Genomic DNA, 20347 nt, shown 5'->3' with positions numbered 1-20347 from the left:
ATACGAGGCTCCTGATATATTGTTACTTCATCAGTTGAAAAATATTAAAAATACATAGGCAACATTTTTTTTTATAAATATTTAAAGTTCATAATTATTTTATAGTTAACAATTTATAAAATGTTCAACTTTTACAGCTAAGGATTGAAAATTTAAAACAAGGTTCCACGTAAATATGTTATATTTAAATTACTTTATTCAAAATTATATCATCAAATATACTTAGTAATATCATAGGCTGACTAACTACCGTCCTTGCTCAGAATCGTTTTTCTTATACAATGATATTATATCATTGAATTCAAATTTAACATCATCCATTACAGTGACCCACTTGTAACCTACTGCAGTACAACAAAGTGACACCCACTTGCCCACCTTTTTTTGTATTGATTTATTGATAAAATTGTATTTTTTCAGCAATAATGAGAAATTAAAAACAGTTAGTAGAAACAATTGTGATGAAAAATTGTAATTGAAATCATGTAAAAAATAATTCAAAACTATGTATATAATCAGTTATCACTTTTGGACTGAATGAAATAAAATTTAAGTGAAGGATATAATTTTAAAAATATTGTTGCACTGAATTCTGACGTTCGTTTTAATTTACAAACCATATAATATAGAAAATATACGGGAAAAACGTATATAGGTACCCTCCATATTATAATAACCGCATAACGTATTAACTGAGTGTGAGTGTGAGTGTGACCATGTGGATGCTGGGTATAGGTAAGTATTCCAAACTTTAAAATAACTATGTAACTTTGTTTAACTATAATAACTAGTTTACGTTAAATATAGTAGGTACTTAAAAGTCCATTCCAGCTATTCTTCGGCTGTTAAATTGGTCCGTAAATACACTTTAGCACAACTGTTCTTTAACATAATTGCAGTTATTTTAACTCTAATTAAATATTCAATTACAATTACCATAAAATACATGTTGTTTCTTGGCAATCTATTCTGCGTCGCTTAAGCCACTCACTTCCTTAATACATAAGAAGGAAGGTTTTTATAAAATAAAGTTTATATATACCTATGTTTAAGGATTAGCCTCGGAACGCAAAACCTATTCACTGATCTATTAAATGCAAAAATAAGCTCGCCCGGCGTGATTGAATATTCCCCCTCCTGAGCTCATCAACAGCTATAATCGGATTCTCCCATCGTGACGAAACTTTATTTTTTAATTAAACCGTACTACAAGAAGTTCTTATCGAATGGACTATAAAAACTCCTATAGATCGTCGACATTTCAAAGTCCGGCGGACGACGACGACAAGCCATTTAAAAAAGTATGTCATAATAAAATATTTTCGTTAACAGCACTGAACAGACTATTATAATATATACTATATTATTATAGTTTTAGTAATTTATATTATGTCGTTTAGTCGATTAGGTAGTCACGTATAACATGTATAATGTAATAAAATAGTGATAAACTGATAAATTACTATAATTATTGGACGGATTATTGATGATGCGATGATAATCCGTTGGGGTACAACAATTTAATAATTATGGATGATGGGCCAAACGAAACAATAACCAATTACGACCAGTCCATTGTTTTTAACGTGATGGCGACATATTTAAGTGAATAGACCGACATATAACATAATACATATACTTTACAGCCATACAGGTCGGCATTAGACCGTCCTGCACTCCTGTATAGCCGCACGTGTCATACGAAAGTTTATAACATACACCACTTAAGGAATTGCATTATTTTTAATAGAACGCTTCACATTTCGCGTATCGTGTATCACTCGCGAGTTTTAAGTTTTTTCATCATTATATACTTTCACCGTTCGTAATATAATATTATTATATTATATTTTAATATAGACCAAATACGCTTATAGACAGTGACGCCGAACATTATTTGTGAAGCGAAATCTAAAAGTTTAATACCACTACCATTCCACCTTCCACGCCTACTCACCTTTTGCAACTTTCCAGCTATTTAAATCTAAGAAATGAAGCGATCGCGTCACATCATATTATATGAATTCGGCGTCACTGGGCCTAGATCAGGGGCAGTGGCGTGGTGAACGGCAATTTCGGAGGCAATTGCCTCTGAGATTTTTCTCAAATAGAGGGGTGGGTGATAGCCGGTGGGTCCTCTAGTAAATGTAATATGATATTATCAACACGTAGTTAATAACGATCTGAAACATAATTAGTTATATTATACTAATACATTATTATGCATGAATACTTGGGATATTTGTAACTTGCCTCTGGAAAATGTTTAGTTCACCACGCCACTGATCAGGGGTGTTCAACCCGCAGCCTGTGATAGATTTTGATTCAGCCCTCGCATTAATAGGCTCTAGATCGTCATCGGTTGTGCGCAGTGTCGGCGCGAGAGTGGGACACGCGTTATAAATAATGTTGCACCCTATAGGTTAGGGTAGATAGCTAGCGGTATTTTCGGTATACCGTGATTCGGTAATTACGGTTGTTTTTATATAATCATAATGACATATTATAATATTTTAGTTGTCATCATCTATTATTTAAAAAAACTTGGAAACATTTATAAATTCACCGGGATTTGGTGTTTTCAGGTAATTAATTGTTATACCTCGTAGATACAGGTATTAAAAATTTGAAATACCACCAGCCCTAGGGTTAGGTTAGTACGCCCAGGGCGTATACAATTATTTTTTCGTCACAAACTGTACATATATTTTTTATTTCACTTATTTTATACTACTCTAAGCTTTGATAGAACAATATTATTATTTATTGGTAGGTACTGTAATTTTCTTAATCAAATGCTAAAATAACTTTTTAAATAGCAATTCAAGTTTAAAAACATTAAAAATTAAATTAATCAAGACTGAGAAAAACATTTCATACAATATCTTTTAGATTCTGAGTGAAACGATGAATGTACTGATTTTACAATGATGTGTGTTTTTTTTATTTTTGTGTCTTTGTACACGATAAGTATTCGAAATAATGCTTCGATTTTCAACTTCAGTATCTTGTTCGATGGGAAAAATTGGAATTGTTGGTGCATTGAGTAGGTCAACATTTGAAATTCCCAATAGTTTTCAAAAGCACCAGGAAAAACTACATACAAATTAAGGAAAAACGGGAATTTTTACGCAAAATAGGTTTTCCACAAAATTGATTTTGGTTTTTGGTGTAACTCTAAAACAAATGAACAATTTCACTGGTCGTTTATATTTGCATTTTCTATACACGATAAAATTTTCAAAATATTTTGATTTGTTTGAACTGTTTAGGAACATTTTCTGTTTCCAATTTTATTAGTCTTTTTTTCTATGAATGTCAATAAAACTTTATTTGTTGGGTAAAAAAACTTGACAATTTAATACAAGGCTCTTACTATATTGTTACAATGACTTTTGAAAAATATTAAAAATCCTTAGTCACAGTTTTTATTTATAAGCATTTAAAGTTCAAATCTTGACAAAATACAGACAAATCGCGAAAATTACCAAATTATTTTGAGTTAAGAATTCATAAAAATTTTTCTTTTTAAATCTAAGATTTAAAAATGTAATACAATATTCCTTATGACATTATCTACCTTTATCAAAAAAAAATGTCTACAAGCAAATCAAATTCAATTTTTATGAGCGTTTGAAATTCATATTTTTAAAATATTGGATAATTCATTCCATTTTTCATGTAGCGGCTTTGTTATTTTATTGTTATTCAAAAACAAATAACTGTAGATACATAAAAATTTTACTGAATGTTTATATTTTTATTTTCTATACACTATACAATTTTGAAAATATTTTGACTCTTTTTAAGCTGCTTATGGACATTGTCAGTTTTCAATTTTTTTTTGTTTTTTTTCCTACAAATATCAATAACATTTTATTTGTTTGGTAAAAAGCGTGAAAATTTAATGCCAGGATCCTGATATATTGTTACAATAGCAGTTGAAAAATATTAAAAATAAATAGGCACAATTTTTTTTATAAGCATATAAAGTTTAAATTTTGATAAAATTTATCAAATTAAAAATTTAATAATTATTTTGTAGTTAAAAATTTATAAAATGTTCAACTTTTATAGTTAAGGATTTAAAATTTAAAACAAGGTTTCACGTAAATAGGTTAATATATAAATTACTTTGTTCACAATAATATCATCAAATATACTTGGTAATATCATAGGCTGACTGACCGTTTTCGCTCAGAATCGTTTTTCTTATACATTGATATTATATCATTGAATTCAAATTTAACACCATCCATTACAGTGACTCGCTTGTAACCTACTGTACAGTAGAGCGACATCCACTTACCTACCTTTTATCCATCGACAAGTTTGTCAATTATTTGTTTTGGAATTAATAGTCAAATTATTAGGACGATTATAATAAACTATTAACCCAAATAAAGTTTTTATATTTAGGGTGAAGCAAGAAATACTTTAGTTTTACAAGAATTTAAAATATATCCCTAAAGTCGTTAGGGTGAAGGATAGGTAATATAAGCATATTATGAAACTCAACAAGATATTTAACCTCGTTTATTTATTGTACCTGGCTCTTAATGGATTTTAGTTTTTATAACGTAAATGTAAAATATTCATTGATAGATAAATAAGTAATAGAGTATAGAATGCGTTCGAGGTCCGGATGATAAATAAATTAAACCCCAGCTGGGTTGGTCAGAATATTACAGTTGCGGCTAGGCAAACATGAAACAAGTGGCCATATTATATGAATCCCGGAAAAAAAGCCAAAGAAAAAAAATCAAAATAATAATATAATCAGAGAATAAGTAAAATCATAGAATATAATATAATGCAATCTATTTGCTGTGTTATCCACAATTATATATAAATTAATTATACATTCAAATATTTAAATTGTTTTCCAATTTACATAGATAGGTACTATAGGCTTTATAATATGATGATAATAATTATAACATATTATTTTTTTATTTATTTATTTTTTATTTAAAGCCTCTAGTATAAACTATGATAGCTTGACAATTACATAAATAAATTACTATTAATAATAAAAAATACCCTCGGCAACATAGGCCATTGGGATACAATATTATTTACATCGATAACTTAATTCTAATTGTATTTAGACAAATTTATGTTATACATAATATATTATTATAATTTATAATCATAATATATCAAGCGTCTTTTAGAAAAAAATATGTGATATACATTATTGTTTAGAAAAATCTGTTCAATTGATCATAATAAGTTAACTATATGATAGAATAAAAGTTAAGATCACTCTGTATATAAAAACTAAAAAGTAGTTTAATTTGCTATTACATGAATTTTAGCTTTAGAAATTCCCTGTAGATAAGTATACTAATACCGTCTATATTGTCAAGATATATAGTTGAAATTGGAGAAATATGAAGATCATATAAAAATACACTATTGATCAATGTGCTGACTGTGACTTTACTGCATTATATTTTCGAGTCTCACGTCTTACAAAGTATTCTTTTCAAAGTTCTGAATTTAATATATTGTAAAATATGGAAACTATTAACCTACCTAGCATGCTAAAATTATAAAATAATATTGATTATACTACAGCTGATGTACCTATTAGATATTTTATTCATATTTTTATTATTTTTATTGTATTGAAATTAATTTATAAACGGAGAATTTGAAGCTTCATAACATCATAGATTATAATATTGATAACACAAAAAATAGATAAACAGATAGTACATTATATTCTCTGATTATACAATTTCTTGTACCAACTCAAACTATATTTATTTATTACCTGCTTATATGAGTTATATTATATTAATTATATTATAATTTTGGTTTTTTTCCGCGTACCATAATATATATAATCAAAGATCACCAACGTTATTGAGTGGGTATTTTTACCCTGTAGGTTCTAGCTTAGGTACAATATTTCAATATTTGCATACTGGGGTTAGGTTAGGTAATTGCCAAATATGAATTGATATAATTTTCCTCGGGCCCCGAAAAACCTAAGCCCGGCGGTAGTCTAGCGTTCTATGTTATGAGTCTGTATCCAGGCTGCGTTTAAAAAATACGAAAAAATCTGGCAGACAATAAACATTACCTAACTTAGGTACTACAATACTATAGTATGTTATAAATATTACAACATATTATCTATAGATAAACAATAAACACACTCTTCTTCTATACTATTGATGGAAATTTGAAAATTAAATGGAAATCAAATAGGGCACGCTGTCTAGCGGCGAAATTAAGAGACGATCGCGGGAAATGGGCATACTTTTTGGACATGCGCCGTGGGATTTAAAATTTTAAACCATAGACATAATATAAGGTATTTTATTTATATTATGACTATAATATAAACGCAGACTTCTAGTTTCTGAAGATGTTTTTAGTTTCTGTTATCTATCGTGAAAACGAGAAGTGTGTGTGTTTAAAACACGATAGATAACATATTTTCCCTCGTCCGGGTGAATACACCAATATAAACTGTAGTGCGTGAAATTTTTCAATATGAAAAGTCTTTCATATTATTTCATTGTAAAAATAAATTTATTAAATTATTATCTTCATAAAATTATCTTTATTGTTTTTAATTTTAATCTAAGATCAGTAAAATCGATAAAAGTATAAAACTAAAAATTATATTTATCAATAAATTAGGAGTATTACCGATCGGTAAATATTATAAAACGAGTTTTCTCTATATAATTTTTGTTCTTTTATTAATTTTACCGATTTTAAATAGGTTTTTCTAAACTTAACTATATATTTAAAGTTATTTATCCATGTGAATTGGGAGTAGGTCCTAGGTACACTTCAATAATTCTGAGGTGGAAGTTCCCACTTCAGAGATACCACACGAAAAAAAAGTATTAAAAAAAGGTAGATACTAGGTAGGTACTAGGTACTTTAATCAAGAGTTTATAATAGATAGGTCGTATGCGATAATTTATTTATTCTTCCTCTTTTAGATGAAATTGTGATTTGTGATGATAAATACCATCACCAATTGTCAATCGGACATCAGAAAATCTCAGAAAATCAAAAATTATAAAAGCGTGTAATGTCTTGTAACTTATTAATATTACTTACTAATATTTAATATTTATTATTAACTTACTAATATTCGATCAATATAAGTAGATTAAAAGAAACACGTTGACCTGATATCTGGTAAGACAAGTAGATATCAAAGTTTATTTAGCATTTCAATGCGGTAGCACAAGTAGCAACCGCCTGTCCTATTAGTCTACACGAATCACACGATTATGTTTTTAGGAGCTTTTTGTTCCTGAAATGTCATGAACGAATTCGTCGGAGCCTCCGTGGGCTGCGGCTAACTCTACTTCTGATGCGATATTATGATAATATTCTTACTTAATATTTTACTTAACATTTACTTACTTAATATTTCAACTTTTTGTGAAATTTGAAAAATAAACTATTTTTAAAATTAATTTTGTTTTATATTTAAATTACTAAAATAGTAATGGGTTGCGTTATGCATTATTGTGTTTCGTTCCACCCTCGATTGGCTCGATTATTGTGCTTTTGAGTGCCACCAATCGTAGTAACAGAACTGTTATTGGTAAAGCTTATCAAATCCACCACCCTTAGACGCGGGCAGCCGCGTGGCTGGAAAGTGTCTTGACGACTACGGTTCTGCTCGGCCGAGTCCGGTGACGTCGCAGTGGCGTCATTCCGTGGCGTGCTGCGACGGCCGGAGCCGCCGTGGCGTCCGGTCGAAGCGGCGTCTTTTCTCGCGACCTCCACTTTGGTCGTGTTATAGGCATTGTTGTTGCTGTGCCGAGACGACACCTGGATTGGACAGAAACTGTTACCATCGCTCACACCGCGAGCCGACAGCTGGTAAGACTCATTGCGCTGTACCTGTTTTGTGGCCGGTTTGTTGTTAAAACTGTTGTCCTTCCCAATGAAATTGCAGAAACATTCGAAGACAAAGCTGCCCCCCTGTGGCTGTTTACGATTTTCGCCTTTCGAACTTTGGCGTTCTCTGGTGTCGAGCGTCGATGGTTGGCATTCTCTAAGGTCGTACTGTGATGATCGGCGTTCTCTGGTATTGTCCTGGGACGGTCGGCGTTCTCTAGTGTCGTGCTGGGACGGTCGACGTTTTCTGGTATCGTCTTGTGACGGTTGGCGTTTTCTAGTGTCGTCCTGTGACGGTCGGCGTTTTCTAGTGTCGTCCTGTGACGGTTGACGTTTTCTTGTATCGTCTTGTGACGGTCGGCGTTTTCTAGTGTCGTCCTGTGACGGTCGGCGTTTTCTAGTGTCGTCCTGTGACGGTTGACGTTTTCTAGTGTCGTCCTGTGACGGTTGACGTTTTCTAGTGTCGTCCTGTGACGGTTGACGTTTTCTTGTATCGTCTTGTGACGGTCGGCGTTTTCTAGTGTCGTCCTGTGACGGTCGGCGTTTTCTAGTGTCGTCCTGTGACGGTTGACGTTTTCTAGTGTCGTCCTGTGACGGTTGACGTTTTCTTGTATCGTCTTGTGACGGTCGGCGTTTTCTAGTGTCGTCCTGTGACGGTCGGCGTTTTCTAGTGTCGTCCTGTGACGGTCGACGTTTTCTTGTATCGTCTTGTGACGGTCGGCGTTTTCTAGTGTCGTGATGGGACGACGATAGACGTTCTCTGCTTTCGTACTGCGAAAGTCGACGTTCGTTAGTGTCGTTTTGCGGCGGTCGGTGTACTGTAGTGTCATACTGTGACGGTCGATGTACTCTAGTGCCATACTGTGACGATCGATGTTCGTTAGTGTCGTGTTGCGACGGTCGGTGTACTGTATTGTCATACTGTGACGGTCGACGTTCTCTAGTGTCGTACTGTGACGGCCGACGTTCCGTAGTATCCTTTTGCGGCGGTCGACGTTCTCTGATGTCGTGTAGTGACTGTTTCTCGCCGCCTGAACTCTGCTGTTCGCAATAGTTTTGCAGTGATGTTCGCACTTCCAGGCTTTCTTTCATCAATGCTCGTTGTTTGCGCTCGATGCACCGCATCAATTGCGCCCGACGCTGTTCCACCCTTAACAATTCTTTTTCGAATTCCTGCAGTACACCATCCGGTCGGTTGGTCAGGGTCCGATTGTTTGACGTCGACGGTGGTGCAGATTTTTGGTAGGTGGTCGGGTCTTTGGTGGGCCAGACCGTAGGCGTCGAAACATGCAGCGATTCGTGGCCTGTCTTCGGTTCGTTGTTCCGTCGCGATGACCCTGCACCCTTCTGCTGCTCATCATCGAATGTCGGCTGACGGCGACAGCTGGTCTTCAGATCGTCTCTACTCACATCAGCTCCCGTTGGCTCTTTTGCGGGCCTACTTTCCTCTCGTGGCCTAGCCCCGCAGGCCCCGTTTTTGGCGATCCTGCTACAACCGGTGGCCTCTCCGTCGTTACTCTCCGTGTAGGTGTCGTTTTTACAGAAGTCTGCTTCCAAAGGCGTTGAAACCTGTAGCAGCGACTCGCAGCCCGTCCACGGTTCGTTGTTCCGTCGCGACGACCCTGCACCCTTCTGCTGCTCGTCATCGAATGTCGGCTGACGGCGACAGCTGTTCTTCAGATCGTCTCTACTCGCATCAGCTCTCGTTGGCTCTTTTGCGGGCCTGCTTTTCTCTCGCGGCCTAGCCCCGCAGGTGTCGTTCTTGGCGACCCTGCTACAACCAGTGGCCTCTCTGTCGTTACTCTCCGTGCTGCAGGTGTCGTTCTTGGCGATCCTGCTACAACCAGTGGCCTCTCTGTCGTTACTCTCCGTGCAGGTGTCGTTTTTACAGAAGTCTGCTTCTGGTTTCTCGTCGAAACTGATCTGCAGGTTCGCCAGTATTGGTTCGCGAACGTTACGCACCGAACATTCGGACTTCTGATGCGGCAGACTGCACTGTTGGTTGTTATTCTGTTTACCCCGACACGAACCACCAACATTATTGTCCACTGGACTGGCTAACATAGTTTTCGTATAATATATAGTATTAAATGTAATGTATTTATTAATTCGTGTTAAAAGTATTTCTCGAGTGTTTCTGCGTTTGTAATCTGTTTTAAAAATTTAAGTTAATCCATACGGGCGTTGTAATAATAATATTGTGGCGATTTAAAAAATGTATCTATGTAATATTATCCTAGCAATATAATTTATTACTATATAGTATACAAACAGTATAAATACCTATACAACGCGATTTGATATTTATACATGGCCAACTCTTACAAACGTAGACTTCATAGAAATTAGTATTATATTTTTATGAAAATTATAGATCCATCATTGTTCGTGTATAATTACATAAAATCGAAAAGAAATCATGATGAACTATGTAGTGATTTTGATGGGGTATTAAATGCAGTTTGTAAGCGATTTTTGGAAATTTTTTTCGAAAACCTATGATGTATTTCCACGAGTTATAGGAACAATAATTATGGTGCAATCAGAATTTGTCGGACAGACTTAAGTTTCAAAGTTCAAAACCTTTTGGAGTTCACGATCTACCGTGTTTCACGCAATACGCATCATACGCAAATTATTCCACAAATCTACATCGAAAATGCATTATTTTTTTTTTATTCATTCATTAAAAATAACATAAAAAGTGAGTACAATAGGTAATTTCTGATTCCACCAATATTAAGAATGCAAAAACACACACTTAAAAAAAATTCTCAAAATTCGCATTTATTAAAATTGTAGTTTTTGGCCATTGCATTTATTACTTATCCATTAATAAGGGCAAATATAAGTAAATTTAAAAATAAATCTAATACATTTTTTGGTTTCGTAAGACACAAATGTTTCAATAAATTAAGAATGGAAAATAAAAGTAGTATCAAAATTCCAAAACTTTAATGTTAAACCCATATTTCTTTTTACGAATTCATATAATCGTAAATCATTATTAATCATAAATTTAGTATCATAATTAAATTATTATAACTACCTATTAAAGTATTAATTTATTTGTGTATAAAATCTTGAATGGTGTTATCGACTGTCCTAAATGAATTGTTACAAAAAATTTACCTTATTACAATTGTATAAACCTCATTCTAAAAATAATTACCTTCCAAATAGTCTGATGTGTCACTCGCCAATAATTGAATAATGTGTAATCAAATTCATAACTTTAATTTTTTTCGATTCCTGCTCTAAGCTAAACACTTGCATTGATAATTTAAATATTTTATATATAATTTGTAATCGCTAATCGTTATGTGTTCGGGTTTTCTCATTAAATGACAGATGTTAATTTAACGATAATTTTGTTTTTCCCGTATTGTACTCATTAATCTTACCCTTTGCTCTTTGGGGTGTTATATATTTATTTATTTAATAAATGACTATTATCATAATAATAATAATAATAATTATTATTATTATTATTATTGTTGTTGTACGATAGTGCGTTCAGTTATTGTCGTCGTTCGTTACGTTGGTCACATTGCACATCAGTCTAATTTTGGCGCGTTTTTCATTATTTATTTATTCTTATCTACAATCATCACCAAAATATGAAATAACATTTTAAAAATAATTTCCATTACTCAATACTCATAAGTCATAAGCATAACTCATTAACCTATTTGTAATTACTAATTTGTCTCCATTGTTGTTACTTAATATTTATTATTTATCAATTATTTTTTCAATACACGATTCACCAACTTAAATCGTTCTTCCATAAGGTTATACATTTATGACTTCAGTACACTAGTTATGCTTCAAATTTTGTGACGTAAGTATAAGTTATTACTTATCAGTCGTCTAGTTCTCATAAAATTATTCAAAAGTCGGTCTAATCGTATTCTAAGTATGTCTTAACACGTCTTGTAATATTGAATTGTGTTTGAAATGTACTCATTGTAATTTTAATTCCTATTGTAATCACTGTTAAATTGGTTGACTAATACCTAGATAATAGTTATAATTTTTTGTATAGTCGAACAAAAGTGATGGCATTAGTCCATGCCGAATTGACTGCTACTTGCAATTCATTAGGATGTGCAGGAGCTGAAAAGTACTGCATTGATCCGCAATGTTCAGGTATATACTTGGTTATAAATAAATGTATAATATACTACACTTTCAATTTGAACTCTGGTCATTTTTCGCAGAGGCCGTTCGTGATCTTATCAAGTTTTTGAGACGCGATGGAGACGATCATGAAATTCGTCGCCACCTTGGTACAGCGAATATTGTGGAGACTGATTTGTTGCCAATACTGGTCGAATACTCAAACAATTCAGATTTGTTTGATTTGATCATACGGTTGTTAGTCAATCTTACAACGCCCGCATTGTTGATATATAACGAACAGCCACCCATTGAGAAAACGCAGAGCCAAAATTACTTGCAAATAGTGTCACACCTACAAAAATACAAACGAGCATTTACAGACATCAATGTCTGGAAAGTAATAGTGAATAAATTGGCAGAAGTTATACAGGCGGTATGTATGACTTTCATAAAAAACCTTATGAAATTAAACATTATTAATTAGTGTACCTCGTGTATTACTTATATTGTAGGAGTACCATGAGAAAGGAGAAGAAAAAGTATTGTCCACAGTGAGACTTCTCATTTTAGTCCGTAATATACTGCATGTGCCTGCGGATAATGATGCTGAGTGTAGACCTGACAATGATGCAAATTTACATGATCAAGTAAATTAATCATTTATTCCTAATTTTTATATAATACTATAATTCTGGAATTGTTTAGGTCCTGTGGGCATTGCATCAGAGTCAACTCATTGATATCATCATGTATATAACATGTTCAGTTAATGAAGAGCAATACTATTTACATGCATTAGAAGTAAGCACTAATAACAATATTTTTGTTTTAAATAAATCTCCAAAAATATTTATAATATAATACCGTGGATGCTGCTGATAAGACTCACTTTGGGACCAGCACAAAGTGGTGAGTCTTATAACCGAAAAAATCTTATAGGTGAAGTGGGAAAAAAAACAAAAATTGTAATTACATATTTATATATTTTTTTTTACTACATATTTTTCTTTTATTTGAATCTACTTTAATACATATTAAATATAAGTGACTGGATAAAAAAAATTATGATTAAAAAATTTAATTGATATTTTTATAAAAATTATAAAAAAATTTAATTTTTAAAAAACAATTAATTTTTCAATTTTAACCAAAAATGTTTATTTCTTATAATTTTTCTTACGAAATATGAATCTTATAACCAAATTTTTATAATGTATTTGGACACCGTTCCAGACAGATTTGAGTGTAATAAGCGACGGAACCTTATATCCGTGAGTCTTAAAAGTTGCATCCACTGTAGTAATACTATGTTTGGCTCAATATCTGTTATTTAAAAAAAATCCATAGATAATTTCACTTATGCTTCGAGATCAAAAAGCAGCAGAACTTGCAAATGCGTCAGTCAATCGTACTGAGACTGAAAAACAGAGGGATGAACATGATCTCAAAATAGTTATGGATAAAGAACGAAAAGAAAAAATGGATAAGCTTAAAAAGTATAGTGGATCGCGCCATTCAAAATTTGGAGGCCGATACGTTGTTTCTGGTATGAAATCAATTGGTGAAAACGAAATGGTTGTTTCATCAATGACATCTAACATTAATAAAGCTTTTGACCGTCACAAGGTTTGTTATGACTTAAATGCATCTTTTTATCAATTGTGTATGTGTCACACACTTAATTATTAATGTTATTTTAATTAATTAATTTCAGAAACCTCTTAAAACTCCTCGTAACAGATTACCTATGAGAGATGCTGGTATTGAACGCAAATCTGCGTTTAGTGTTAGACTCTTCTTAAAAGAGTTTTGTGTTGAATTTCTACATGGGGCATATAACATGTTAATGAAGCACGTCAGAGTGAGGATTTTTGGTTTTAGTCTATTTTTAACTATTCATTTAAATATTTAATTCAATAAAAATTTTTGTTTAAGGAAATGTTAGTGCGTTCAAAAGGCCAGCCTAATGATGAGTCATATTATTTTTGGGCGATGCAATTTTTCATGGAATTTAATCGAAATTATAGATTTGAAATTAAATTAGTTAGGTAATATTTCTGTTTAGTGGTTACCATTTACTTAAGATATTTTATAACATATTATATTTCAATTTGCTTCCAGCGAAACTATGGCTTTAAACATATTTCATTTTGTCCAAGAACGCATTGAAGAAAGCCGTGAAAAATTGATAACTGATAAAAAAAAAATCCCTATTTGGTCTAAACGCATGCATTTAGGACTTAAAGCATATAAAGTAAGTATATTTATTGAGTATTTTATGATATCACATTGAATTGAGTGAATATTTGTATCTTATTTAGGAACTAATGGAAACACTCTTAGTGATGTATCAAAGTAAAAATCCAACGTTAGAATCTAGTGCTCGGACAATTTTAACTAATTTATTTTACATGGTTGAGTATAGAGATTTGCTATTGAGTTTGCTAAATTTATATGAAGAAACAAAATTCTCACAGTAAATATTAATAAAATAAATTATGTTCTTCGAATTTTATATTTTTTTATATGTTTTAGAATGTACCTCAAGGATCTTATTGAAACAAATCATATTTTTATGAAACTTTTAGAGCATGTAGGGAAAAAACAGCGTAATTTGATTGTGCAGTGCAAAACAAGAAAAAAGAAGACTTCCAAAAGTATAACATTTGTTACATAATAAATTATTATTTCTCTCTATATTAAACTATTTACGTATCTTCTTTAGAAACCAAAACTGTTACTCAAGTTACTCCAGAAAATGATGATGATATGTGGAATAATTTCAGTCCAGACCTCAAAGAAATTATTCAAATACGTGAACTAGCTGTTGATACCATTGAAGCAAGACCTTATGACCCTATATCTGAAGTGCCAATGGAAGATCAAAAGTAGTTTAAAATTTTATTTTATTTTAGTTTTTATTGTTATATAATTTTATGATAAAATATTTTAAGAGTTGAAGCCATGCAACGTATACGAATACATATAAGAAATAAACGTTTGGAAGAATCTGTACAACTATTAAGAGCTTCTAGGTATGTAAAAGCTTATATAACAATACCTACATAAATATTATTTTTGTTTTATCAATATTCTTGTTGACTTCATAAATTATCCAACTAAAAAACAACAATTTTATTTAGTTTAATATAATATTAAAAATAAAACAAATATAAATATTTATTGTAATAAAACTTAAATGTTTAATGTTTTTATTTCATAACTGTGTATGTTTAGGGAAGTTTGGCCCGAGGACAGTTATTTTGGAAAACCTGGGCTAAATAGCGATGATGAATTAGACATTTTAAAACAAATTTTCCATGCTGATCTTGGAACGCCCATAGGTATAGTTATACATTTCTATTTTTACATGTTATGGTTTAATTACTTGATCATCAACATTACTTGTTATTTTTAATTTCAGGTTATGATGAAAACGTTACAGAATCTAATGATTTAAATGATACTGAAAATATCAATGTTGGTGGTATGTTTGGCATATTGTTTATGAATTATGATAAATATTTTTACGGGTATTAAATTATTAATGCTAGTGATGAATGAATTATTTATATGTACTCGATTTTCTATAAATTGTTATTCTTCTATAGATACACCGTTTTGAAAAAGTTAAGATAAGAATTGTGAATACTTATAAATAATATAGATTTAAAAAAGCAATTTTCAACAAATTGATAACAAAAATTGGTGTGTTACATGAATCAAATTACTCTGTATAATTTAAAGTATTCATTATAACATTTTAAAATTATTTTAATATAATTATTAACAATAAGTAATTAGTATGCTTTTATACTGACACCAAGTTACATTAACATCAGTGTCGGCCTGGCTGTGACCTCTCCGTTTCTTTTAGTGTCTCGTACATTTTTTTATTTGCTTGGCATGTTCCTGGTCTAAATAGGGAGTAGAGACCCCAAAAATATTTAAGAGTACGTATTTAGGAGCATTTTTTCTTTACTGGGCCCGGATGTTTGTCTATCATAGCGTGAGCCTGGCCTAGATTAATTTCCAACAGCAGGTTAAGTTAATTTTTATTTCTCTTCTTCAAAAACAATGGGCTCAGGCAAAGCCACGAGGGACCCTATTGCGACGCCTCTGTGGGATTCAGCAATCATTTAAATACTGCATACAAAGATATGTACGACTTACAATACTATTTAATACGTCTATACCTAAATATAATATATATAATAATGATGAAAATTAGTTTTCTGTAGTTGGATTTTTCTTCTAAATTAAAATTCTATAATAGAAATATAATTTGGTTTTCGTAATTTCATTTCTGAGTAACTAATAAATAATAATTATTATTTATTATTTTGTATTTTCATCATTTAATATTCAATGAATGCTTCCCAGTGCCATGCTTTGTGTTAATATTATACAAGGTGATTTTTAAAGCATGTTCACCCTATTTGTTTGCTTAAATTATATATATTCAAATTCGGATTTTCAAATTTTTAATTACACTTGAAGATTTTTGAATACTTGAGATTTTTTGCACATTCAAGGATGATGCTGTGACAAAACAAACTTCTGTTTTTCAAATAGGAATCACCTTTTTTCGCTCTTAATTATTTAGCAGTTATTTTTTTTTTTTGAGAATTTTGATTTAGATACATCAAAATTATAATGAGTAGTTTTTGAGTTATATAACTGTGTTCTAAGGATAATAGTATAATATGTCTATGAAAATAGGTGAAATAGATGATTTGAAAATATTAATAACTACTATTGATCTATATCAATACAAAATTATCTAAGTATACTGAATACTAATCTAATATTGCGTATAGTTGATATTATCGTATACTATATTTAAGGATTATTATCTTTAGTATAAACATTATAATAATTCAGCAACTACTTAGTAAAATGTAGGTTTATATTTTCAATACAACAACATTTTCGATAAAATTACCTTTTAAATAATTTGCAGTAAAAAACGTGGTTATAAGTATACTTAAAAATTCTAAAAATCAGAATTTAATAAATGTATTTTTAAAGAAAAAATGGTAGCGACCATTTTTTCAACACAGTGTCAAGTAATTATTTTGGGGCCTTTGTATTTCATTATGGAACCCTATAAAAAAAAATGAATCACGGGTATTTGATATGCCAGGCCGACACTGATTAACATGCTTGAGTTTGGACCATTCATTCATCTTAAAAACTTATAAAAATAATATTATTGTCATTTCATGTTGATATGATGGTGTATACAAACCAAATTATATTTTAGATGAGGAAGAAGATGAAGAAGAAGAGTCTAGTCAAATTCGAACAGAAGAAGCAAATTTTAAATTCATAGATTTTGTAAAAAAGTTAGATATTTATTATTTTAAATTAATGTTTTTCAAATTTTTAAATAGTAAATTTTCATTTCTGAGCTTGAATTATTATTTTTAAGATTTGCAAAACCGAAAATTTTACAAAACTGCTGTCAACTCTTGAAAGAATTTGATAGTAATTCTACATATACCAATCATGCAATAGTGAAACTTCTCCATCGCATTACACATGACTGCAAGTATAGTGCTTTGATGTTTCAAGCTTCTGTTTTTCGAGTTTTTCAAAAAATATTTTCGTCCAAAAATCCTAGTCATAAAGTAATTATAATTAAATTTTAATTTTAAAATAAACTTTGTATTTAAGATATAAACAATGCTTTTTAGGAATTAAAACATTTTGCTACATTCATTATGAGAAAATTTACGGAAGTAGCAAAAAAAAATAAAAAAGTTTTTATGGAAATATTGTTCTGGAAAGAATTAAAAACCGCTTTTGAAATTGAAGAAGGATATGACGCAGATCAAAATCCTAAAACAAATTGGAGCGAGGAACAAGAAGATGAGCTACATAGATTACATGAAGAATATACAAGAGATATGCCCGATGAAGGTAAATAATATTTAGTACAGGATTTCAGTAATGTCAATGTAATGGATTCTATTGTTTTTGTAGATGAAGTGGCTTGGATATGCAAGAACCTAATTAGACAAGACCGTTCAAGAATGAGTGTTCTTAAAAAACTCAAACAACTTGAAATCATTCCAATAAGGGTAAGAATGTTTTTAAACATTTTAGATATGTAATTCATTAAGAGGATGTAGGCGCAATATTTGTTTTCTCTCTCTGGCCCACACGCAACATAGACAAAACGCATTTGCGCAGAATCGTTTTTTCTGTTTTTAAGTAATCTTAGAGTAAAATCACTTATTACAAAAAAGAAAGAGAATATTTTTGAGGGAATGACATATTGATTTCTCTAAATATCGTTTAAAAACAATTTAAACATCATTAAATGTACATTTTTTTGTTTATTTTGAAAGACAAATACAAAGTCAAATAGCAATAAAATATAAAATTGATAGGTCATTCCCTCTAAAATATTATTCTCTATCTTATTTGTAATGGGTGATTTTACTCTGAGATTACTTAAAAGCATAGAAAAACGATTCTGCGCAAATGTGATTTGTCTATGTTGCGCGTGGGAAGAGAAAAAACAAATAGTGCGCTGACATCCTCTTAAATACTTTTATTATTATAATTTTTATTTTCAGAAAGCACCGAAAATCATTAGAGAGTTTGCTGAAGCTGAAATTGTACAAATGACTCAGTTATTCCAAGAATTTAAAGATGCAAGCAATCCAATACATTCAATCATGAATAAATTAGATGTGAAACGCCCAAGAAATCACATAATTGATAAGATGCTTGAATTGGGTTTAGTTAAAGATCGAGACGAGCTGAGAAAAAAAAAACCTAAGAATTCTAATAAATGTACTTAATGATAATTATTTATAATTTAATAATAATAAATGATTGTTTTTTGTTTGTAGCTAAGAAAAACCAAAATAATTCAAGCGATGAAAGTAATGATGATTTGGATTCAGATAATGATGATATAGAACCTATTTACCATAGCTTAACTTCTGTTTATGTATTGAATGCTATTAAAAAAGTAATTGATAAACATATGAAAACAGCTCTATTGTGGTTGATTGAGAGCTTAGACGAGGCTGCAAACGATTTAGATGTAGACGAATCTGATATTCCCCTATTGCCATTGACTGATGAATGTATGACAGCTGTTAATGATATTGATTTTCAAGAAATGATGCAAGTATTAGGCATACATAAACCGTCGAGTATTCAGGTAACACATACAATAAATCCAATAATTATTGTTTGATCAAATACTAACAAAAACTTTTATTTAAAAGGAAACCTATTGGCGTATACCGGGTAGGTGGCAAGCAAATGATATCCGCCAACGATCCACAACTATCACAAATGTGATAGAAGGCAATTTCGTGGCTGATGACTTGACTAATACAAACAGTAGAGTTGATGACAGTAGTGATGAGGATGTGGGAGCAACATTTGAAAGGATAAGGAAATCTCTGGCTCAAAACAGTGTAAATGATGATCGCAAAACAGTTAATACATCTTTAAAATCAAACTCTTCAAACATTATAGAAAAATCCGATGTTCCTGACTTTAGTAAAGATAAAATTGAATTCAACAAAAAAATTGGTCATAATAGAAAAACATTTTTATTAGAGGATAGTGATATTGAAGATGATGTTACTCCTATAAAAGTACCTTCGGATGATTGTGACAGTGGAGTCAGTGAGCATAATTTTTCGATGAAAAAATTATTGGAAGACAGTGATGATGATGACTTGGAAAATAGTATTGTTTTAAAGAAAAAAAAGAAAACCGTGTTTGAAGACAGTGATGAAGAAGATAAAGAAACTATTCTTAGTCAAAATATTTCAGAACAAGTTAATAGTGACAAAGACAGTGAACAAAATGTAGTTTCCATGAAAACCATAGTAGGAGTTGACATTAATGCAGACAACAGTGACGAGGAAAAAAATGTTCTTTCATCAAAAAAGAAAGCAAAAACAACAACCTTATTAGATGAAGTCGCAGATTTTACTACGAAATCTCAACTAGATGGTAGCGACGAAGAAGGTTTTGATAAGAATCATAAAAGAAAGCCATCGTTGACAAACAGTGACTCAGAAGAGGAAATTGGTGGATTTGTAAAAAAAACAAAATATTTCATTAATGATGACAGCGACTAAGCTTGTCGATAAACTTTTTTTATTTTCAAAAGTATACAATAATATATTAAAATAATAAACAGTTTTTAAAAAAGTAATATATATGTGTGTGTACCTTATATTATAATATAGGTATAATGTTTTTTTCCTAATAATTCCCAAAATGCCCTATTTCATCTCACGTATAATATATATTATGTTACTATTATTACTCAATTATACATACTATAAATATA

The 20347-nt window shown here is 31.0% G+C and overlaps 2 protein-coding genes across 2 annotated transcripts; one reads left to right on the top strand and one right to left on the bottom strand.

Moving 5' to 3' along the window:
• Window positions 1–7506: 7506 nt before the first annotated feature.
• Window positions 7507–10042, bottom strand: LOC132942793 (dentin matrix acidic phosphoprotein 1-like). Its single transcript, XM_061011439.1, has 3 exons — window positions 8543–10042; window positions 7891–8164; window positions 7507–7818 (listed from the first exon to the last, which is right to left on the bottom strand). The coding sequence occupies exons 1-3, from the start codon at window positions 9949–9951 to the stop codon at window positions 7507–7509; spliced, it is 1995 nt and encodes a 664-aa protein (XP_060867422.1). The 5' UTR covers window positions 9952–10042.
• A 1471-nt stretch (window positions 10043–11513) lies between these two features.
• LOC132943900 (protein timeless homolog) lies at window positions 11514–20327 on the top strand. The gene is made up of 22 exons (XM_061013043.1): window positions 11514–11731; window positions 11936–12039; window positions 12111–12445; window positions 12525–12659; window positions 12718–12813; window positions 13360–13638; window positions 13727–13873; window positions 13948–14060; window positions 14134–14266; window positions 14334–14488; window positions 14548–14669; window positions 14738–14900; window positions 14967–15047; window positions 15250–15356; window positions 15437–15499; window positions 17279–17360; window positions 17447–17645; window positions 17712–17937; window positions 18001–18098; window positions 18600–18819; window positions 18879–19195; window positions 19263–20327. Exons 2-22 carry the CDS (start codon window positions 11949–11951, stop codon window positions 20130–20132), a joined length of 4032 nt encoding a protein of 1343 aa, XP_060869026.1. The 5' UTR covers window positions 11514–11731; window positions 11936–11948; the 3' UTR covers window positions 20133–20327.
• Window positions 20328–20347: the final 20 nt, after the last annotated feature.

The sequence above is a fragment of the Metopolophium dirhodum genome, chromosome 4 (assembly GCF_019925205.1).
Source record: "Metopolophium dirhodum isolate CAU chromosome 4, ASM1992520v1, whole genome shotgun sequence".
Taxonomy (NCBI): Eukaryota; Metazoa; Arthropoda; class Insecta; order Hemiptera; family Aphididae; genus Metopolophium; species Metopolophium dirhodum.
This window is presented reverse-complemented; position numbering and strand designations above follow the sequence as displayed.